This window comes from Poecilia latipinna, unplaced genomic scaffold, assembly GCF_001443285.1.
Source record: "Poecilia latipinna isolate Pla-1442-1.1 unplaced genomic scaffold, P_latipinna-1.0 Scaffold229, whole genome shotgun sequence".
Taxonomy (NCBI): Eukaryota; Metazoa; Chordata; class Actinopteri; order Cyprinodontiformes; family Poeciliidae; genus Poecilia; species Poecilia latipinna.
The window spans coordinates 438093-462561 of NW_015112845.1; the positions used below are offsets into that span (position 1 = coordinate 438093).

General features: G+C 37.1%; 1 protein-coding gene across 6 annotated transcripts in view; it reads right to left on the minus strand.

Moving 5' to 3' along the window:
• mast4 (microtubule associated serine/threonine kinase family member 4) overlaps positions 1–20221 on the minus strand; it is a 105563-nt gene extending 85342 nt beyond the window's left edge. For 2 of the 6 annotated variants that reach the window (XM_015032058.1, XM_015032062.1), the window contains exon 1: positions 19550–19813. In XM_015032058.1, the coding sequence (XP_014887544.1) occupies positions 19550–19813 (264 nt within the window). Of the gene's footprint in view, positions 1–8215; positions 8356–19549 lie in introns of those variants that run through there. The other 4 variants (XM_015032059.1, XM_015032060.1, XM_015032061.1 and 1 more) reach the window with 4 other exon arrangements.
• Positions 20222–24469: the final 4248 nt, after the last annotated feature.

The window sequence follows — 24469 nt, forward strand, 5'->3', positions numbered from 1 at the left end:
AAGCGCTTTGGGGAGGAAGAGACCCTCCCTGAGAATACAAAGATACACAGAGGTGAGAGCAGTGTGTGGAAGGAAATGCCCTCTGCTTCCCCCAAGGGATGATTCATGATCCAAGCTCTTCTAGGACAAATACAAGCAAACCTTTGTAGCAACAACAAAAGACGCTCAGAATGTGTCCTTTCTTGTTGGTTGTTATGAAATAAATATACTTTCACCAACATTTACAATTTAAGATGTTAAGAAGTGTATATCAGCTCTGAGCAATGTTTTAAAATATGCATATGTTCAGCAAGTACTGAAATATTTTGTTCTTGGTTATGTATGCACATGTTTTCTCTGTCCTACTGATTGTTTTTTTTTTTCTTTTGTTCTTAAAAATATATGAAAATAATAAAAAAAACAAATCAAAACTAAGTAAAAATATTAAATTCATAACAATTTATTCATACAGCGCCAATTCACAACAAATGTAATACAATGCAAAAAGTCATTTCAGTCCAATCATACATACATTCCAAATGATTCAAGTAATCAAATATTTCAGTAAAAAAAACCTTTTCAGCGTAAGAAAATTCAGCAGACTGCATCTTGTCAATGATTATTTAGTACGTTTTATGTTAAAGTAAAAAGTTAATAGCAGAAGAAGGAGGATGTTTAGTTGTTGGCAGCATTATGTCAGTCAATGCACAAAGTACAACCATCCCTCATTCCTATTGGCAAACATTTCAACTTGCCAGTGGAGATGAGTAATATTGTTTTGTTAATGCCAGTTAGAGGAAAAAGAGTTGGCATGATAATTAGCCATCCCATAATATAAAGGTTCACAAACCTCAATGATTGACATCATTGAAATTATTATTTCTGCTATTCATGAGGTGATAAACAGTGTGCCTGTGTTTCAAAATATGACTGACTGGAATCATTGTATAACATTTAGCAACACAGTTGCACTTTTTAGTAGCTTAGTAGAAACATTTTAGTTGGTGAGAGATTAGACCACAGGAACCATTCTTGTTTTTTTAACAAAAACAAAAATGCTACATGAAACAAATTTTCTTTTTTTTTTTTTTTTTAAAGAAATCTGCTACAAGAGAATTTTAAAGAAAGAAAAATAATTTTATTTTTGTTGTTCAGTCTTAAAAATCAAGAAAATAATGAAACTTTTAAGCAAAGGGAATGAAATTTTGCACATCAGAATGTGCAATGAGGGTCACTGATACACTAGTCAACATAGAAATAAGACTTTGATTATTTAATATATACCTCTATGACATTAAAAAGGTTGATATTCCTTAATTATTTTCAAAGTATAGCATTGATTAGCTCCAAGATTTTACAGTGTTCAAATGAAAGAAGAGCTGACCTATAAAGTTCACATGTGTAGATTCCTTAAAGACAAATACCTGATGTAATTTAATGCATGTCAACAATTGCAACTACCAAAACTACTGTATTAAGGTGATGCACCCTGACTTAGATGCTGCACTGCAGCAAGTGCAGCCAAATGGAAACAAACAGCACTGCACACCCACCAGCTTAATACTTAGGAGATAACCAGCGCTGGGGCAGAGATGAACAGCTCAGATAACATCCTCTAGCATCTACAAGAAGCATTCTTAGTACATTTAAATCACATTCACACATATTCAGCATATCACACATACATGAAACATGTTATCCACAGGTTTCACCAAATAACAGTGAACTACAAAGACATGTTTATTAGTCTACAGGAAGATCTTCCGAAGAGCAAGAAAATAAACTTTGGGTTTTATTTCAAGATTGGGCTGCAGCTTCAAATTTTGATTGGGTTGCCAAAACAATCAAGGTGTTTTTTAAAAATTATGGTTGCTAATGGTTTGAGTGACTCACTCAATCAGCCCTGGATCTCCAAGCTAAAAATAAATCTCTTGCTTGTCTAAAGTCTACATCGGTTGCTACAGGAAGCTATTGGCTTTTCAATGAGTGAGACATTTAGGTCAAGACAACCAAAAGATCTACGTTATTATGAAATAAGCAGAAAATCCTAGATCTCAGAGTGAAAATGTTCTGTACAAATTTGCTCCTTAGTAAATTCTCTAAAAAAAAAGAAAAACGGACACAAACAAACCCAGACGACAGTTGAAGTTAATTTAAATGTTTCCCCCTCCCTGTCTAGAAAAGCAAACCCAAAGTTGGAGGAATGGGGCCGAGATTTATCCTGCTAGCAGGTGGTGCAACAGTGTCCAGGTGTTCAAAGACGAACATAATCAGATTATAAAAAAAAAAAAAACTGAGCCCAGGAACCGACAGACTTATGTAACATTATAGCAAACACACAACAACCAAACTCTGTAAGCAGCTTTCAGGTATGCGGCGAGACAAACACGGGCATAAGCCATATTGGTCTGATCTAAGAAATTCAAGAAGGGTTACTCTGAAATGCACTCGTACAAATCTGACTATGACGTAAGTCGACCTATGACCTCAAGGACGACGCGGTGATGGGGTTCTCAATCAGATGTCCTGTATGTCTCAGCTTCCTCTGCTGCTTTCAAATTTTATTTTGCCTGTCTACCCTACGGCTTAAAAAAGAAAAACCAGGACTTTTTTCTTATCTCAAAGGTGGTCGAGGCACATATCTGAGGCCTGTTCAGTACTATGCAAAAATGTTTGCATCCCTGGAACTTTGCCACATCTTTTTGTGTTCCAGTCACAAACTTAAATGTATTTTTATTAAATGTTTTGGAGAGATGCTTTCCCATCCAACCAGCTTGAGGTATTTTCAAGTATCGAGAGCGTTTTACTTTACAGTGAAGAAAATTCAAATGAAATACACCAGAGTCTTTGGCTGTAACATGACAAAATGTAATAAAGTTGGGGGCGTTTGAATAAATTTGCCATGCACTGTAAAACACCTACTTATAGAGAAGACGATAACAGGAGTAATTTTTTCCTTCACTGGAGAATACAACCAGACATTGTTACAAAAGTACTATACATAGGTAGTAAAAAAAAGAAGCATACAGCACAATCATCATAAAACTGTGTATAATTTGTGATCTTTGCTTTTATTTTTCATAATAACCATGATAAAAGTGCGAGCCCAGTAGATCTGCGGAGGCTGCCAAAGCTGCATGGGTCCAAGTGATTTCTGCATTAGCTCAACTGTAATTACAGGCCACTTATGCCAGCCATGAATCACCGGGATAATCAGTAAACCCATGCTTCCCACTCTATACATATCAGCATTTAAGAGGCTAACACAGCCACACAGCAGACTCTCTTATTAAATATTATCCTTATTAAAGGATAATAGTGCAATATTGTTCCATTCAAAACATCTGCATTGATTTAAGAGTGGGTGTCAGCCTTTTAAATGCCTATTTGATTACACAGAAAGCCCTGAAGTCAAGCCAGTCCCAGTTCACTTTCTGTGTCCACAGCAAATAGCATGCTGGTTTCAGTTTTGGCAGCGGCCACTGGCCTTTCACCCACCATTCCTCTCTATTTGTGGCGGGGGTCACAGGGAGCTCCCAGGTGCAGCGTCGAACACCTTTCCTCCCTCTCTCACCATATCCTCTGTTCCTCCCTGAGCCCGATTTACAGTGGACAGTATCAACAGTGTTTTGTTACCAAAGCAGAGAGCAAACCGCTAAACACAAGGTGAGCTGCACAACACAGACTGACAGTATGCAGACTGAAAAATGAGAAAATATCCTGTTTGAGTCTCATGTCACACAGTTGTGTTTGGGAATACGGACAAATATTTTCAACAATAAATTATGCCCAGAGGAACCGAATCCTAACACAGTGTGTTTAAAAGAAATTCTGTGAAATCGACCAAGACAATACAGCACATAACTCATCAGTGAGAAAAAACTTCCCCCCATTTTCCATTTATAAGTATACATATGAGTAGTGTGGTGTGTCACCACTTCCTCTGAGTCAACACCTAAGTACTAATCTTGCCATATATTCTCAATTGGGTTTGTGTCTGGATATGACAAGGCCTTTTAAACCAATTCGAAGGTAAGTCTGGTTGTACGTTTAGGGTTATTGACCAGCTGGAAGGTGAACCTCAACAAGAGTTTTGCAGTTTCAACCTTCTTTCTTCCCAGATTCACCCACATTTCTGTCGATTTTCACATCAGCTCTAACCTTCTGTCTCATCGGCCATGAAGAAAATGTCACTGCAGCATGATGCTGCCACAACTTAAAGGGCTTTTCCACCAACACAGTCTGGAACCTTGTAATGTATTCCAGTTTTTTCATGCTAATGAACAACCTACGGACTCCAGTTACTTATGGAGTACCACAAGGTTCAGTCCTTGGGCCAATTATTCTTTCATTGCGTCATTACAGTTTTTATCAGAATAAAGCATAGCAAGTTGTTGAGCTGCTGGAACTGGTTAGTCATTTACTCTGCTTGGCATTACATTATCTCTGCTGATAAAGCTAATTACCTTGGTGTCATCTTTAACCAGGAGATCAACAGTCCTAAACTAAAACATGTTTGCAGGACTTTCTTTCACCTTTGTGCTAGTGCCAAATTTTGAAATATCCTGTCCCAGAGCGATGCAGAAAAAGAAATCATTTGTTCCTTCAAGGCTGAACTATTGCAGTTATTTCAATCATGAATTACGTGAGAAGGAACATTTTTTTAACCTTAACTTCTCTACTTTGGCTCCCGGTGTTAAAAACCTGGATATAATTTACAATTATTCTTCCTGCTTATGAAAAGCTCTCAATAGTTAAGCTCTGTCATGTATAACATACCGTATGCTTTCAACAGACTCATTTAATCTCAGACTGATGGTTCTGAAAGTTTCTAAAGTGGAAACTTTTCATTATCAAGATCCTCTTCTGTGGTCCAGCTCCCAGTTTTAGTCTGAGGAAAACACTCCGTCTACCTTTAGAACTAGCAGGCCTAAAACATTCCTTTTGATAAGCTTCGAGTTTGGATGCTTAGCTACATGTATAGCTGTAGCGCTTTGGGCTTAGGCTTCATACAGACCACTCTTCATCATTTGCTGTCGTTTCAGCTGTAACTTTATTTTTTCACCTGGCATTCTGCTTCAACAGTAACACTTTCCTGGAGAAATCAAGTTCAAATAACTTCTTCAGTAATATAGAAAGTTCTACTTGACTCCTTCTTCTGCATTTGAGTGTCTGCTCTGTCTTCTCAAATGCCCAGAAAGGGGGAACAGGACGCGATCGACTGTCTGCTGTCGCCACACGTCCATTCAGGAAAAGTGGCTGCAATGTGATGGTTTTCCATAGATAGAAAACTTTTATCCAATCAGGTGCCCTGAGACATTTGCTATGATTTGGAGCTACATAAACTGATTTAAAATGTCTACTGTAAATATTTGGACATTTTAGAAACACAATTTCACTACAAACTGTGTTCTGATTACTATATCTTTAGTGAAAAGAGAAAATATGTTTAAAAACAACACTGCATTAAACATGCATGGTCCCTTAGGTCACCATTGCTTTATAGATGAAGGGTGAATAGTCCAAACTTGACAGAAAAGCAGCAAGCTGCAGAAAGAATAACAAGTGTTAAGCACAGACTGTAAGCCTGTATTTGGATTTTACCAGCCAAGATTCAAGATAACAGAAACTAAATACCCCAAAGGTGGGAAAAAGCCTGGGTGCTAAGGAGTGAAACGTCTTCTGTACGCAACACTAACAAACTGACAGAGCAGGAAGAAAAGAAAAAAAACTGTATTTCACCACACAGACAAGATTAAACAAATATTTCCCAAGGCTAAGGAATTAATACTTTAGTAGATCAAGCCAATGAAAACGTTGCAGCATTGACACAGTCATCTGATCTCTGCCAAAGCTGCACTACAAGGCTGAAGAATGAAAGCAACACACGGAGGAGGAGTTTTAACGAGCAAACTCGACATTTCAAATAAAATGTTTTAATATACAACAGCGTGAAGTGAATGTGTAAACCTTGAAACTGTTCTGCAAATGTGTAACTTTCAGACATCCTCATTCAGAAAGGACATCGCCTCTTTCTGTGAAGGCATTGCGATGACATGTTGCTCATTTTTCCGGAGATTGATGAAGGGAACTTTTTAAAGGGGGACAAATTGTTATTAGAAACTTTCATTGGTTGCTAAGATACAATATTCTCAGGTTTACAGTGAAACAGGAAGAGAGACCCCATACATCAAGGCAGGTTCCACCTGCTTCCAGTCAGTGCCGTCTTGATTCACTCTTTGCTCTCCCTGCCATTGTTTCCTCATCACTTCCTTCTGAGAATAACACAAATTCTCAATAATGAATCATTTCTAGAGAACAGCTTTCAAAAATATTTGTTCCCCCCAAAACAAAACTCTACATAACAAAATGTCTTAAATCTGTAGGTTTACATTTTCACTACCACTTATACAATGCGATTTCATCATGCTGGTGTTAAATTAATTTGCTACTGAATTACAGATAGTTTGCATAACATTTTGAGGATGATTTCACAGATGAAAGAGTCTCTTGCTTTAATTAGCAAGTCGATGCCCAGTTGTTTGAGACGAGTAGCGTTTGAAAAGATGAACTGATCACCAGGACAAAGTAGTTTGTCAAAAGCATTGTGATGCAAATTACCCAGCCCTGTTCAAATACAGATTTTCATTTGTTGAAACTGAGGGAAACGGTGAGATGACTACGAATAAGCCACTTAACATATGAGTGATACTTGCAGACTTAATACCCCTGACACATTGGTTTAGTAATCAGTTTGCCCCACAGATTTCATTAAATTTTATTTTTCTGCCAGGTAAAAGAGGCTTTTAATTATCATACAAAAACAAATCTCTAAAAATAATTGTAGCTTAAACTAAACAAGTGATTGAGGCACATTTGGCAACAACACCTCTCTCAACAATCATTCAACTTTTATTATGGACAATGAGTATTTTACACCAGAGATCAAACACACTAAATCTTACAAAGTATTTTTTACTTTAGTTTCTAGTTGAAATATATTTGTACACTTTAAATAAGAAAAAAAAATGTCAGGATCTTCTAAGCAAGATATAAGAGCTTGTTTTAAGTAAATAATTCCTTAATATTGATTTTTTTTTTTTTTTTTTTTAAATAGCTTCACTGGCTGATTTTTTCCACTTGTCGCGACACATTTTTCCCATGCTTTCAGTAGAAGACTCTTCAACACAGTTTCTTATAGACTGAATCAAAAGCAATAAATATAAAGAGACTGAGTCAGTTCTTCTAAAATAAATAAAATGCAAAGAATGCCATTAAAACCTGGGATAAGATACATCAGGCTCAAGTAAAGACCATCATCTAACCACTATGAAGTTGTCCCTTTTTGGCTTTATTATTACAACTCATGTTTACTTTTACTATGCATCTCTTTGTGAAAAATGGTTTGATAAAAGTAAAAACATCCAAGACTGTGATTGCGTAATGCATCCTTGAAGGTTCTAGAAAAGTTCACATTCATCCCGTCCTTCCCCCCTCGCATCTGTCCTGTTCCACCCTCCATGATTTCCACCCCAGACCAAATCCCTCTTCGCCTGCTCACTGCCTCAACTATCCCAGTGTTTAATCACAGGAAGAACAGAAGTGAAATGTTTTACAGCTAAAATCACAGCAAGTGTGTGTAACTCTGGCATTTCATCTCTTAGTCCCATCTCACCAAGAGTACTTAATGGCACAGTCACTGGATGTAAAGAAGAAATGAAATTTACAAGCAAAGAATCTAAGTTTTACAAGGATTTTTTCTGCCCTCCCTTGAGAATTCAGTTTCCTGTGTTGACAGGACCTTAAGTAAACAGCGGTCCTTTCCTTCTTCAATTTCATACCATCATCTATGCTGAGATTTATCATTTTCAGCACTGGAAAGAACTGAACCCTGCACCATTTGTCCAGCCAATTAACTTCATTTTTCCATGCAGAGGGACCACAGAGACTTAACATATGCATTTTAAATCATGTGCAGACTGGTCTCAGGCCAGAGAACAAGTTATATTTGATGATGATTGAAGGTTTTTATCAACTCATAGTCTTAAAATAACGTTTACAAGGCTGCTGCATGACCATGTGATCATAAAGTTTGATTGTAAAAAGTGATAAGAGTAGTTTCATTCCACAAGCCCCTTCAGATTCGTTTTTAGACGAGACCGCTAACAATATTTATGATATAGTAGTCCCGCTGTTTACGCTTGAACCCAATTATTAGAGAACTACCGTCTCTTACCTTGTTTCCAGTAGAGGATGAATCCCGAGGAACAATTAAATTCCTGCCAAGGGACATTTTATCTAGGCACCAACAAACGCCATGCACATCACTTTAAATGAGGCGCAGAAACCAGGGATTACAACCAGAAACCCTTCGACAGAAGACGGGAAAGAAGAGTCAAAAATCAATGACAGATCGTGTTCAGCCAGCCCCTCGCAAGACTGAACAGAGCCTTAACCAGATTGCGCTAATCCTCTTAGTCTCAAAGTGGACATTGACACGGGATGTTCTTCTTATCATCCTGCCTGCTTAAATAAGCGGCTGCTTATTTAGGGGTGCAACATGCGGGCCGAGCCAGCACGCAGGAAACGGCTGAATATCGTCAACCATAAGCAACTGTTGATACACAAAGCAGGCACTGATGCTCTGCTTCACTGTTGACCTTCCAAATTCATGGAACAGATCCTCGCAGAGTAAACGTACCAGCCAAATAAAGGTTACTGTGTGTCACAATGAAATGAAAAGCCAGAGGATTAGCGGGTTAAAGGTGGCGATTAAATTACGATGACCTGTTGAAGCTTTTGTGGGAATTAAACTTGCAAGTTAAAGCACAAACGTGCACTGCAATTCAGACATTTTCACATTTGGCAAACATTATCCACATTTTCTTCTTATCTACTCATTCAGTTTAGCCTCAACATCAACACAAGAGTGTGTTTTGCAAGTTTAACAACAAAAAAAGACGTATTTTCATATGAATTCACGTCTGCTTATTAGCAGTAGTTGGTTAAGGCATTATTAGAGTATTATTGCCATATAATGAATGAGTAGTGAACTAAAAAGTAAACAAAGACAATTCAGTAGATAGTTGACCACCACAAGGTCTCCATTCACGTATTACTAATAAAGTGACTAAATTTCTTCCATTTTGCATTAATTGCCCTTAAAATATTTCATTTTGTGATACAGGCATTTTGTAAAGCAAAACAACTTCTCAGGATTATTTTAAAAGCCTCCTGGTCGTCTAAATTTCAAGCTAGCTTTGTTTGCAGATCTCAGCGTCTCGTCTCACACATGGTTAGCTTGAACAAAGTAATCCATCTATATTGATTTTGCTTTTAGGGAAGTTATCTTTGTTTGCCGGTGAAATTTGGTTGTAAATTATTTGCCTGAGTACATATTTCAATCCAACAGGCAAGCATGGACAAGGACTGGATTAACATTGTTTTAGTTAGCTGAACAAAATACCTACAAGAAAAACTAATTTCTGTTTAATTAGAACTTTTTTTTCCATTTTCAAACAGAACAAATACAGTCTTGTATTCTGTTTTCTTTTAAACTATCTCCTTTTCTTTCTAGCTAAATTGCAATGTTCTGTGGCTCAAAGCGAAAAATTAAGACCAGAGTTTATGCCAGAGTCAGTTCTCCTTGTGAGGACATGAAGTTGGCAAAAAAAAAAGCCTTTCTCCCCAGGAGTTATATTTTGTTGAAAATACTTAAAAAAAAAAAAAAAAAAAAAAAAAAAACATGTGGGGTTGATGTTCCTAGAGTCCTACTGATCCAAGAGGTCTCCGTTACATTTATCCTGAGGTCTTGTTCCCTGTCTTAATTAACTCCTACGTTTCAGCTACCTCTGAAACAGCAGAATTACGTACAGAATTACGACTGAACACCGGCGTCTTTAAGAAACAAAAATCCACATAAATGACCACACTGGCACACAGACGCTTGCAGGCACTAAGGCGTGAAATTAAAACATGTTTTGGTGTTTCAACTGCCTCCTCAGATTCACTTTCGCAATGGCATTTTCTTCCTACTTCTGCTTTACCTTCTTTCATCAAGTTGCCCTGACCTTTCAGCCAACTCCCACACTCTTGTGCTGCTTTTTATTTACCCTACAAAAAGCACACAAAAGAACTCACTGTACAACTAAATATGGCCTCTGTTTACTCATACGATTCTAACATCATCTGGCTGTTTAGTTATGCAAAGTCATTGTTAAATCCACTACAGGAAATGAAACAAAAGCTGTCTTGGCATTTTTTACTCTCTCTTTTCCTCTCTCAGAGGATTGCCACTCAAAGAGCATGCACAAAAGCCAAGACAAGACTCCATGAAAGAAGCAGCTCTGTGTATATTTATGTCAGTTGTCAATAGTTTAATAAGGAAAAAATGAGTTAGCAATCTGCTCAGTGACTATTATTCCCATCATATAGCTGCATAGTTTCAGTAAATTCATTATATGCAGTTTTAGGGGGAAATATCACTCCAGCATTGCCTTACTGTGCATTCAACACTAGAACAAACATCTACGCCAGCCTGCCACAGATTTCTGGACATGTTGAAAATCTCCATAGCTGGAGTGCACTGCTCCGTCCTGCACATGTGCATCATCGCAACACAACTGATGCGAGCACAACTCAAATATCAGTACTGACCCAACAACAACATTCACCGTCTCGTTGTGCTGCCTGCACCGCTGAGACTCATTCTGCTGAATATACTAAACACATGGATCTGTAAGTGAAACAAGCCTTCTTTCTGAGTAATAGGCAAATAATTGCCCAACCACAACATGGAGCACTGAATTGTAATTATGAGATAGTAAACTGATCTGTAAAATAAAGCAAAATTGATTGATGATTTTGCAACAAATGTAATGCCATCTTTTCTGAATTTCACTGCCTTGGTCTTAATATATCTGCACTATTCAGTTGGTTTTGCACAAGTTCGCCTTCATTTCCTCATGTTTAGACCCACATAGGATCCAGTGGTTCCTACATGTTTTAGGCGTAATCCGTCTACCACACATGACTTAAATAAATTAAGTAATAAATAGAATAGATGGCCAGGAGTTAATGCAATCATTTGAATATGAGGTGCTGGACACGACACACATTAAAAAGACAAAGGAAAGGATTGAAAACCATCAACATAGATTTAGTTGTAGAGGTAGGGAAAGAAAGGAAAGAAACTTGATTGAGCCATTTTCTAATTTGGAGTCAATATCAACTACAGATCATGGTAAGCAATGGTAAAAAGTTGATATGTTGACATTTGTTTATAATTGTATTAGTTATCATGACAGTCAGCTCAGTTATTATAAACTGTAAGGGTCTATGAATTTCTAGATTGTAAACAGATGGGACCTTGGCTTTAACTTTACCTAAAGTTAAGATGTCAAGGACCAAAATGTTCCAGGACATTATGTTACCTGCTGGAGCTCATCGTCACTGTGGAGTGAAACTCAAATATTCAAACCTGGAAAAATAAACATTCAGCTCATGAGTCCAATGAATATTGGGTACATAATAAAAATATGAAACCTCTTTTTTTTATAGAATAGTGATTTCATAAATCACAAATAGTGTTTTAAATAGTACAAGCAGTGCAGATCTTAAACTATGTGCTTTTAGAAACTAACAGTAAGTCACAATGTTTTCAGAGCTTTAGAAATAATTTAAAATTGGTGGCGACAGTGTCAATGTTTGCATTAGCAAGTCCCAGACTGTCAACAACAGGGCAACTCAAGAAATGCTTCATTTTCTACTACAAAATAAACATTTTAAGACATGAATACAACAGGGTGTCCAACCAAATACACAAATATTTACATTTACCACCTAATCACTTACTGATTACAAATGACGATGGCATTCTAAGACATATTTTAATAATATCCATCGTTCAACCAGCTAAAAATAAATCACAAGAATAGAGTTGAGTTTGGTGAATGGAGGTGTGACTTCAGCACAATAACTATCCAAAAATGATGCCGATATTGGTTGCCAACAAAAATTATGGTAGCTGATTGGGTGCAACTTAGAAATACTTAGTAAGTTCAAATTAACTTTGCCATTGGCTTGAACACTGACCAATATTGCTTATACTCTTCTTTCAAGGCATTTAATACGTTCCAAAATCCTAATCAATAATGGATTTTGATCCTTATCTGCAAACATTTGTGAACGCTACAAGAGGTTATGGAGGTAAGCAAATCTACAGAGAATCCGAGGAGAATGAAACTACAAAACTGAAGCTAAAAGTCCAAAAGTTAAACAATAACCTGAAAATGACCATTTCTCTCCACGTTGCTACTGTGAGTTGCAGTCAAGGTAAACATTTTGAGCTGCCCTGAAAAGACGATCTTCAACAATGTCTGCAATTAAAGCTACTTCACAATGACTTCACCTCCACTGTGTTCTTTAAAAAGGTGGAATAGATGTTTATGACTAATGTGACCTGTGTGCAGAAAAAGCTCCTCAGTTTGTGTTGAGGTAATCCACCTGGGTACTGCTGCATAAACCCTTCAGGACAGAAAGGATACAAAGTACAAGAGGAGGAGTGAGTAGTTTTTATGAACATAAAAGCTTTTTTTCCTCTTATTCCTCAATGACATGTTAGTATAATAACTTTATTGTTTAGTAAACATTTAATCTGCTCCTTGAACACAAAGGCTTTTCAATAAATTACCATACAATAATCTAATACGATGACTCATCCTAGTAAATCGTACTTATCTAAATATTCACCCTCAATATGCAGATTAAATGACATTTTTAAGGTTCATTTGTTTTTGCTTCAGATTTTCTGACTGGATTAAAGAGACTGGGCTTCTTTTTGGCTCTGGAGCCATTTTTTGCATACACCAGTTTTAAAACAAAACAGGTATAGACGAAGAGATTCGATGATTTTCTGCAAGTGAAATATACTGCTCAAAAAAATAAAGGGAACATTTCACTTTAATTTTGTGTGTGGCTCCAAATCCAGGCCTCCATTGGTTAAATTTGATTTCCATTGATGATTTTTGTGTGATTTTGTTGTCAGCACATTCAACTTTGTACAGAACAAAGTATTCAATGAGAATATTTCATTCATTCAGATCTAGGATGTGTTATTTGAGTGTTCCCTTTATTTTTTTGAGCAGTGTATAATTTTGCCACAGTGACGGAAAACTTCCTGCAATATCCATATGAAACAAAACAACCATAAATATCCAAAGGTGTCTTCCCAACGTGACAAGGAGAAGTAGGAGAGTTTGGAAAACAGGTGATTTGATTATGAGGGGATATAAAATCTACAGCACACATAAAAGACCGCTGAATTAATGATTAACATACTGGCTGCTTGTGTAACTAGTAAAGCGGTAAGACAAGACTGGTGTGCGAGATATCTCAGATTTATAGCGGCTGTGCAAATTGGTAAAGTCCAGAGAAGTGCAGTGTTATTACAAAGCATATCAAAGGTGGACAAAAAATTTGTTTATACAGCAGTCTGTAAAACCCACCATAAATAAAGGTGCGAAGCAAGAGGCTGTAATGCTGACAAACATAACACTTCCCGGATCAAAAGTTAAGCCCAGTATTAACCCAATATTAAAAGCTGAAGGACCATTCTAGCATGGATTCTCCAGTGGGGTGGAGTCGCACGGCGCTCCTTTCCAGTCAGACTGCCTGGCATGAGAGATCTTAGCAGAGAGTTGAAGTGTTGCACAAAGGCATCTAAGGGATATTTTCTCAAAACCTCAAGGAATGCTGTAAACATGTTAAAAAGAATAGATTATATGTTGACTCCAAGTGCAATTATAGTAAAGTCAATAAGAGGTTATTGGACTGGTTTGACCAGGAAGTGAAACAAGATGGAGCATTTCCAATTAGAGTTTTATAAATAGAAAGGTGACACCTCACTGCTAGAGATTTCCTATACAGCTTTGGCAGTAAATGCATTTCAAAAAACAGCCCTAAACCTCATTCTGTCATCAAAATAAACTCAATCTGATGATTTACAGATTAACAGAGAAGGGGAAGCTATTTTCATGTTATTTATGATAGTTTGCTTTCCGATTTTTAACTGTATTTCCTCTTCACTGTGGCTTAGAAATGCTCCTTTTTCTATTTCCAACAACTGAATTTTAAATTCTAAAAGACTTTCTTTTTAGGTCTAGGCATGGTAATCTTATATACACATATCACAGTCTCATGTTACACAAAATTATACAGCAAAAATAAAATAAAACATGACTCAAAGCATAATTTCTAGTCATTTTTCCAACTTTGGTAACCTGCTAAGGAAAGACAGAAGTTTATGTACAACTTGTCTTAAGCCAACTATATTCATGAGTTGGGTCTAAACACAACACAACTGCTGCCAAAAACAACTTTTCTAATTTTATATACAACTGATTTTTATTTTTAAATAAACTAAAGTTTTGAATAAATACTTGGTAAATTTGGCATCAGTTCTCGTTCTGGTTGATACCGACAGATACAACATGCTGGTTGCACATTGCACACTGCTGAAGCAACCATATGAAAATATTTCTCTTTGGATCATCTTTTGTATAATGTGCATTTTCTGTGCAATTCCCAGCAAATAAATGAATAAATAAACTAAGAATTTGTAGATAGTTAATATTTTTGTTAGAGAAATTATTATTTTTCCACAGTCCTATTTTCAAATATATAGACTGTTAAAATCAAGACTACCTACAACTCTGTGACAGCTTTCTGACTGAAACGCAACATTTAATTAAACTTGCATCGTCTTTGTTTGAAAAAGAACTAAACCAAAGTTTATCTGTAGATGTTTTTTTTTACTCGCTGCCCGCAACTCCAGACAGATTTATATACCCAACTCTAAAGCTGCAATCATACAGACCTGTAAATATAGGCATCAAACACAGGAGGAAAACCGTGAACCGCCAGAGCTGCACACTTCTAAGTTTGGAGAAGGAGTCGCTGCCGAGCCGATCGGAAAGAAGAAGTGATGTCATCTGCTCTCAGAAAGTCAGAGGTCAGGATTCCCTGTTTAACGCGGTAATACTAGCCTGCCTGGCAGCGTTCTAGCCCGCGGCGTGGCTACTTACTTCAGTTTGACAGGTCAAATTACGTCTCATCTTCAGAGCTCGGCACAAGTGAGGTCACTGGCTTTAGATGAAGCTGGAGCTCCAAAGGCCGAAAGGAAAAAGGACAGAGTTCACAGGGGTAGGGTTCAGTGTTGGGACAGATTCTTGTATGTTTTTAACTCTACTTGCTGAACAAAAAGGGCTGAGAGAGAGAGAGAGAGAAGTAAAATCTGTCTCTGCACTCAGGGAATTCTGCTCCAGCTACGCGTGTCTCGTAATGAAGGTGGAGAAAACATTTGGTGTCATGCACTTCACATTTTAATTCCGCCAATTAGTACGCATTGACGGAAAATGTAATGAGATCAGACTCCGTCTTTACTCTTTACTTTTTATATCTCAGCCCAATTAGGATAATGACCTGTCATTCAGTCGGATCGAATTAGTAAGGCAACACACGGTTCGCAAACATGACACCAACTTAGGGCTGTCACCCAACAAATGTTAAGATGGTGTTGCCAAGTTGATAATGCATAAACACAGCATCACTAGACCTAAAAACAGAGGCTAATTCCTTTCCATTTTGAGTTAAAACACTTAATACGGCGTTTTGTTTAATCCTGCAGAGTCTTCAGACAACCCAACCAAAATGAGGCAAAAACTGTGTGGCGAAATCAACGGCACATTGCACAACACTTTGTATTTCCCATCCACGATTACTACACCAAGGAAGAGCTGGGGGGTGGAATGGTGCTCCACACCTACACTCCAAAGTCACATCATCTTCAGCTATGATTTTAAGAGCAGACTAATGCTTGGCATTTCAAAAGACACCCCGGAATCAAACTAGAGCCAGTGGGACCAGTCTGCAGAAACATCCAGGAAGGGGAGTTAAAAAGCTGAGCTTTGAGCTTCTTCATGTTCTCCTTTCTGTTTCCTGTGAAAGCACTACTACAACTGTGCTTTTCTCTTTAAAAACTAGACTAGAACCACATGGTTTCTCCAAAAATTCCCAATTATTATCAATGTAGGTGTCAATATTGGTTAGATTTTGTCTGACGGCTATTTTCATCTTTCTTTGGGATGTCTGAAGAAAACAAAAAAACAAACAAAAAACCAAGATGATTCAATTAAATTTCCTAAAGAATCAAACAAGATTTATCTTGTATTATGTTTGTTTTATGTAGTCCAAATAAAAATATCCATCAAATGTGAAAGGTGTAAAAGGTTTTGCCTTTTATAGAGGCAAAAACCTGCCTGTATATATATAGCTAATAGAAATCACTACATTATTTACTGGTCCAGTTCCAATAAAAAAAAAGGTTAAAAAAGAAAAACACAACCAAACAATACCACGGATTCCCAGGTTCTGCACTGGCATGACTGACACACATTCCCTTCTCTTATCTTTCACATTTTGACGTGTAACTAATCAAAAGAGATACCTGGGTAATACTATATTTAAATCGCACAAAACAGGAAGTCAATGATTATGAAACTTGATCTTGAATATTTTATTAAAAAAGCATGGATTGAGTTTTGAAAACAGTTTTTTATAGACATCAACCCAAAATCAGAGACTTTATCAAAAAATGATTGTTTTCATCTATATAGACAGAAACAATCCATATTAAATAACCAAATAAAAAAATGTCTTCAAATCAAAGGTTGAGATTTCTACATTTTTTGATGCGATATTAAGGTACACCTATAAAAAAAATTCACCTAATCCTACGTCTTTATCAATGGGGTCAACAATTGCTAATGGTGCTACATGCTGTCATTCAATAACTCACTGATTATCTTTATTTTATGCTTCATATTTTTGATACTTTGTTTATCAAGACAGGAAAGCTACGGAACAACTTTTTGTTTTCCTCTCTCATGCTTCAAATAATCTATACTTCTTAGCATGCCTTTTTCTGAACTGTGGCTTTTCCTGTTACATAACCTCTGGGTTTTTTTAACTAACCACATTATTCTCAGATAATCTAACATTCTTTGAGCAAGCGAGCGAGTGTTTGGTACACATTTAGCGCTCCAGCCGCTGGCAGGGCTGCTTGTGTCCTTAACATGCTTCATATTTAAAACCACAAAATTTCAATGTGTTTCATTAGGAGTTGATGTGAAAAACCAATACAAAGTAGAAGAAAAGTAACATTTTGTTTTCTGTGCAAGACAATATGGTAAGCGTGGTGTGCATTTGTAATCAATCTCTCTATGGAAGTACTTTATGGAAACACGACCAGCTGTAGCCACAAGTAGTACTTTTTTGGTACGTCTCCACCAGTTTCTCTCATCTAAATGCAGAAATTCAGAACAATTTTTATTTACAACATGCCTCAGTAGCAAAGGGTGGACCGCTCCTGTGAACGTCAATTCTCAAGACTTGCCTTGACTTTCAAATGAGTGTTTTGCATGCAGGCCAAAAGGCTTTGAATCAGTCTCATCATCTTTCACGTGTTTGCCGTGTCTAAATGGCTTCTGGCAAAACTCTAACCTGGATTGTTTTAAGCAATCTTTTTTTCTCTCTCTTAGTCACTCCTCCATACGATTTGTCAAGAGCATGACTAATTGCTATGGAGATTTTCTCACCTGAGCTGTATCATACACCTTGTTTTTTTTGAATGATTAAACAGTGCTCATAAACCGGCTTTACTGGCACAACTTTATAGCCTGAGCTGTCTGCTGCGTCAATTGGTCTTCACGGTGTTATTTTGCCTCTCATGTTCATCAAGCCTCCTACGTCTTTATCAATGGGATCAACAATTGCTAATGGTGCTACATGCTGTCATTCAATAACTCACTGATTATCTTTATTTTATGCGTGCTTCACAGAACAGCTGAACTTATATTGAGATTGAATTACACTAAGTGCAAAAAACACAATCTTGCCAAGAACCTTTGGTCTAGTTTCTAGTGCAAATATCTTAGACCACTTGAAATAAGACAAAATTAACTTTTCAGTTTGATATGGGAGCTTGTTTTAACTCAATAATTTCTTACCATTGATGAAAAAGTACTTGTTTATTTAACTTACAACATGGGAGAAATGTCTTGTTTAAAGTCAAATAATCTACCAGAGCATCAAGTATTTTTTCCCATCTTGTTTTAAGTCAATTATTGACTTAATATAAGCTTCTATATCTTGCTAAAAAGGTGCTTGTAATCTAGTTTTGCCTTATTTCAAGTGTTCTAAGACATTATGCACTAGAAACTAGACCAAAAATACTTAGTAAGATTTTGTATTTTCACGGTGTCTTTTCAACTGCATTTCATTTAGGGGCTTCAGGGTGAAACAGGCAGAAGCTACAACCCTCAGACTTTGATTCTGTGTCACATTTCAAAACCCAGTCCACTTTCCTTTCACCTCACAATTTTAAACTATGCTGTTAAGCGCCAGATTGATTGCATAGCAGAAATGAACAGTAACACCGTAACAGAACAGTCGAAGGCAAAAGAGCACACTTGATGAATTGTAATCGGAGCTTAAAGTTCTTCACCAACTTCAAGAGTAATTTGATAAGTCTGAGCTCAGCAGAGGCAAGGTGCACGCTCACAAATATTTTGACAACAGGGCGAAAACTAACGACTTCTGCGAGCTCTGATGTTCTCCACTTTACTTCTGTGTGTATAAAAGGGGTTCAAAGACTAACCTAAACGCAGAGAGGTTTATAATTAATATGCACTCAAATATTTGGACTTTCTAAAACCAACAGAAGTGTACACACACACACACACACACACACACACACACACACCCGCATACACAAAAAAAGCTAGGTTGTGTTTGGCGTCTGCTGCCTCTGCAATCATTCATCAAAACTTGGCTAATATCGCTGGCATATCACTCACGTTTGAATGTTCGCGTATTAAGAATCTAAAATTACAAATATTACAGCATGCATAAGTAAAATATGGGTGGAGCTGAATTTGTGGTGCTTCATCACTGATAGCATTAGGAATAACATATTTAAAAAAGGTGGAAAATATTTTGATTTCAGAGAAAAAGTATGTTTACATCAGCAAGTCTGCAGGTTCAAATGTTTCTTGTTTACAATACAACGAACCCCCGATACTCATGAGGGTTACAGTCTACAGTCACCCACGAGTTAATCCACAAATACCTCTAAAAACCCTAATAACTACCTATTTTTTATAGTTCAAACATCAAAATATGCCTTAATATGCACGAATACACACTGTTGTAGAAGCTAATATCTACAGTTTTTTTTATTTCCACTCTTGGAGCTACAGCCAATCAGCACCAAGGAAAATAAATGGCGCCCTCTGCTGGTGTGGAGGACCAGATGAGCAGCTGCATGGTTTGCTTATGTCAAGTGTTGACTGACTCTTATAACATTTACTTACATTACGAGGAAAAAGAAAAAACATTTGCTGTATTTACAAGGCTAAAACTGTCAAATATGAAAAAAACAGATGATGTCACTGTTTTAGGGGGTGACTGAAACAAATACCCAAAAATGTGTTCTTGTAGTTCGTGTGTTTACCATGTCGTCTTCCTCCTCCTGCTCTTCATCATCATCATCGTCATTCTCCGGTGTCTCCTTGTTGCGGTCTGCGTTCCCACCGTCTTCAGCCGCTTTGCTGCTCCCACGGTCCGGGTCTTGTGCGTTATCAACATTATCGCCATAAACTTTCATCTCCGCACCAGGCGTCGTCTCTTCTCCCTCGGATACGACGTTTGAACTGGAGGAAGACGAAGACAGACTTCTACCGCTTCCAGACACCGAGAAATGCTGCGGTTGCTCCATTGTGTCAAGTTGTTGTTGTTTTTTCTAATGTGACGCCACAACAAACGCGGCTTTTTTTTTTTTTTTATTAACTTCCCAGCTCACCTGTCCGGTTCATTTTAAGAAGCTAGAGAAGTCTACTTCTTCTTTTCTCTCCTTCAGCTTGAAGACAGAGCCACGACGCAAACATTGTAACTCAAGTGCTGCTCATTAAACGTAACGACAGTCCGGTCCAAACCCCAAAGCTTGTCAAACAGCTGGGCTCCCCTCTTCTGTTGCGGTCGCCTCCTTTTGGATTTTGACGCTCATGACGTTTCCAGCAGCGCGAGACCATTCTGTCACCTTCATATCTCACAACTACATACAGCCTGCTCCCTCAAACGAAACCATGCCCACAGCGTGCGTGTGTGGACCAATCAGATCACAGAGACTGACGAACCTGCCAAATGCTACTGGTCCGCACTATTTACACGCCGGTGTATCGTGCAGACGCGATGTTGAGAGCGACGTGCGGATTTTGCATGACTGAGAGGGCTTAGACCTTTCTTATGCCTTGAAACAAAGAAAAACCGAATCAGCTGAATGCTTTTTAGAATACAGTTTTAGAATATTTAGATTTTTTTTTTCTTGAAAACATACACTGGCAGAGTATAATGAGGTTTCAAATGAATTTTTAGAATGTTTTTTATTTTCTTTTTACATTTATGAAGGCTAATTGATAAAAACCTCCTTGAACTGCCCTGTAGAATCCTTAAAAACATATTATCGGGTATTCCTTGGACAGAAAGCCGGCTCTTCACAAGACAAAAAGATGCTCACATGACAGGGAGAACATCCAAACTCCATAAAGAAAGCGATTCAAACGCAGGACTTCTTTGCTACCAGCTGCGCCACTAAGCAGCCATTGCACCTTATCAGAAGCTAATCAGACACAAACTTCCGGCCACTAATGCAGCAACACTTTCCCACAATGCATTTGCGTGAATCACCTTAGAAAACTTCTTCTAGGGACAAGTAAAAAGTTACTTTTCCTCGTATTGCTGTATACAACCGCTAAAATGCAGCTCATATCAATGACTAATATTGAAAACTATATGAATATCTATTATATCCAGCCCTGAAAATTGTCAGTTCAGGGTAACTTCAACTCATCCGACAAAACATTGTTTCCCACCTATAGTCCTCCATAACAGCAGCGTACCCTTTCTTTCCTGTCACAGTTGCAAGTCAAGTCACGCAGCGGTGATATGGAAAACGAGCAGACCCACCATTATACCCACATCCCACAGTGCTACTGCCATTAGACGCTGTTTAATTGATTTGTTTATCATAAGACCATTTTTTATTTATGTCAAAAATTCATTTTTACTTATTTATTTATTTATTTATTTATTTATTTATTTATTTATTTATTTATTTATTTATTTTTATTTAGTCAACTTTGCTACTTTATGTCGACCTGCACCTCTCACCTCTTAAAGGCGACACGCCCATATTCAACAGAGCCTTTCATTATCTTATCTAAACAAGCGAAGATGAAAAGCTTATTACCAGTAAAGGAAAACATGGCGATGAGCTTTTACCATAATGTACAATTTAACAAATTAAGGTAGTGTTAGATGCTTTCCGATCCCTGCTGTAATTGATGTTTCATAAAGCAAGTTGTATATGTTTTAATTGAATTTAATATTATAGTAAAAATGTCCACTCCCCTTGAACCATTCCTGCAGCCACAGTGGGTGTTTGGGTGAGATGAGACCAACATGATGCTGCTGTTGTTTTGGCGTACATGTAAGATGCAATTATGTACGACAGAAAATTATTGTTGCAAATCATTCTGTCAACACCACCTCCACATTAAGATGTGATAGCAACATCATGCTGTAGGGATTCTTTTTCTTCTGCAGAAAAAAAATAGAAGCTGGATAATGTTAGGAAAAACAATCTGATCAACGCACATGAATGACCCAGTCAAAGTTCAGACATGAGAATCTGTGAGTACATTTGTCTTTAATCCACATGTACTGAGCTTGAGCTGCTTTGTGAAGAAGTGCCGGCATGAATTTCAGTTTCTTGATGTACAAGAGACTGAATCTCAATAAGTTTGCATTTTTAATAGCAGTGAAAGATGTTTCTATGCAAAGCAGAGTGTGTTAAAATCGATTCTAAAGATGCAGATTAAGCTCTGTTATGCAACTTTGAGAAAGCTTGTAAAGATAAATGTAACCTAAAACAAGAGTTGGGAAGATTTATTGTCTTAATTACAAAGTAAACTGTATTGCTTTCAAATGCCATTGTCTGTTTTTCACTTTGTTTTTTCAAAGTAAAATGTTTCAATCAGGCAAAGCAACAACTAAGGCGATTTTCATGCAACATAGTTTCAAAGAAACCAAGGACAATACAAGATTAAAGACAATAGCACTCATTCACTGAAAAATCATTTACATATGTACATAAACACACACACACACACACACACACACACACACATGCACAAACACTTCAGATGTAGGAATGCTCTCTTAAATTGAAATATGACTAGTGTGGTCAACACTAGACACGCAAAAAAGTTAATTAGTAAGACAATAAAATGTATTGCATCCAAGTATGCTGCAGTTGGGAAAACATGAAGGGACAGTATATAAGACAAAGTAAGAGGTAATGAAAGTGCTCTGTACTTAAATCTCAAAGAAATAAAATGATCAACTTAGAGACTTTTAGAGTTAAACATGGACAAAAGTTTAAGAAAAGAAGCTACATTTTCCCTTTATTAGACTTGTAGACTACTTCAGAATGATTGTTTATAGTGATTTTTTTTAAACAGTCTGACAGTAATTAGCCTTTAATATACCCAATGAAACTAAACCAAAAAAAAAAAAGCACAATTCCACTTAAATTCTCCTCAATTTAACAGCTATTGGGCGTCTGTGTTTTCACCCAGAATCAGTTGGTTCAAATGTTGTTTTTTTTCTTACTACTAATAAATGAAGTCACCATTGGAAGTCTGTGTTTTCTATTGACTTAGGTTATCTGAGGCAAAGCCAGATAAAAACCGTACTGTGGTAAATACTTGTTCATGGAGCTGAGCATCACAAAATTTCCCCGATTGAACTTTACGCCCTGAGCATCGATCGCTGCTCCCTGGCCTCGAACGACTCATCCAAAGGTTGAGGGAAAACACAGCTAAAAATAAATGTTCAGAGTAGCAGGATGCACTGCAGAGACCTTCTCTGCAAGAGCCGAGGCCTCCATGGAAGAGTCTGGAAGTAAACTTCATTGTTCTGAGAGAAATACGACTTGCAAGGAGTCCTTTGTTTCCTACATCAAAACAAAAACAAAAAAATGACACATCATCTAACACAAGGAAGAAGTGCTTTTATCACGGAGGGAACCACATGCAATACTAATTTCTCTACATTAAGCTATTGGTTGGAGCTTGAGTTCATCCGGAGCTCCATGTGGTTTGTGTTCAACTTTTACATTCAGAATTCTTTGTTTTTCTCAAGCATCTGCCTATTCACGGCTCTAACCTTCAGATATTTTGCCATTCAGACATTTTTAGTTGCACTCTAAACAACGCGGTTCTCAAAGTTACAAGCCTCTTGAGGGAGAATTTCTCTCATAACGCCTGGACATGGTGCAGAAAACATGACGTACCGGTAATACCACAGATTTGTCTTTACCCGCTCTGAAACACACGGTTGCGTCCCTGGTTTTGCCCGTTATGATGTGTTTGCGCCGGTTTGTCAAACATGCCCGACATGTCGATGAAGCTCTCTGTGGCCATGTTTCTCGATAAAGTTGTTTTCCTTGAATATTGAAACCGAAGAAAGAAGTCCCCATCAATACCAAGGGTTTACGCAGAGATTCAAGATGGTACAATGTCAACTTTTACACTTTGTTAGTTCCAATTTCTGCAATGAGAAGTTCTGCAATGTTTGCTAAGACAGCTTACTAGGGTTATTGTAGATAGAAAAAAAAGGGAGCAGAAAATTCCCGCCAAAAAACTCAGACATTTTTTAGAAAAGACAAGGAATTTTCTGAGTTTGAAAAGGCCAAAATTTGCTAGAAAAAAAAATCAGAAATTTTCACTTTTTTCTTTTAAATTTCAGAGATTAATCCCAAAATTTCAGATTTTTTTCTAACAAATTTTGGGCTTTTCAAACTTTGAAATTTTTTTGTGTTTTTTTTTAAATTTCTGACATTAATTTAAAAAATGTATTACATTTTTTGGCAGAATTCTTTTTCTATGTACAATGGCCGTAACACCATCGCAGTTAAGAGTATCTATACTACCTCGTGTTTTGAAGGTGCTGATTACAAAGCAAGACACTAAGTGACCACTAGAGGACATGACTGCACAAAACATGACGGGATGACAAACTGTAGCCTTGCATTCTTTGTTTTTTCAAACTTAATTCATCCTGTGTAGGAAAGTAGTGATGTTGGAGTTTTGAGCACCAAAAAAGCAGTAGCTAGGCTACAGACATATCTGATATTAAGCTAGTGCAACATTTTGGATATGTATTTGTTTGGACAAAGAAAAATATATCAGTGTCTGATTTTTAAAACTATTCTTATGAATAAAATGTCTTCTTTGAACATCTGGTCCCACTTTTTTATAATTTCTTCTTTTTTTTTAAATAGAGACAAACAAACACAAAAATCTTTGACAAG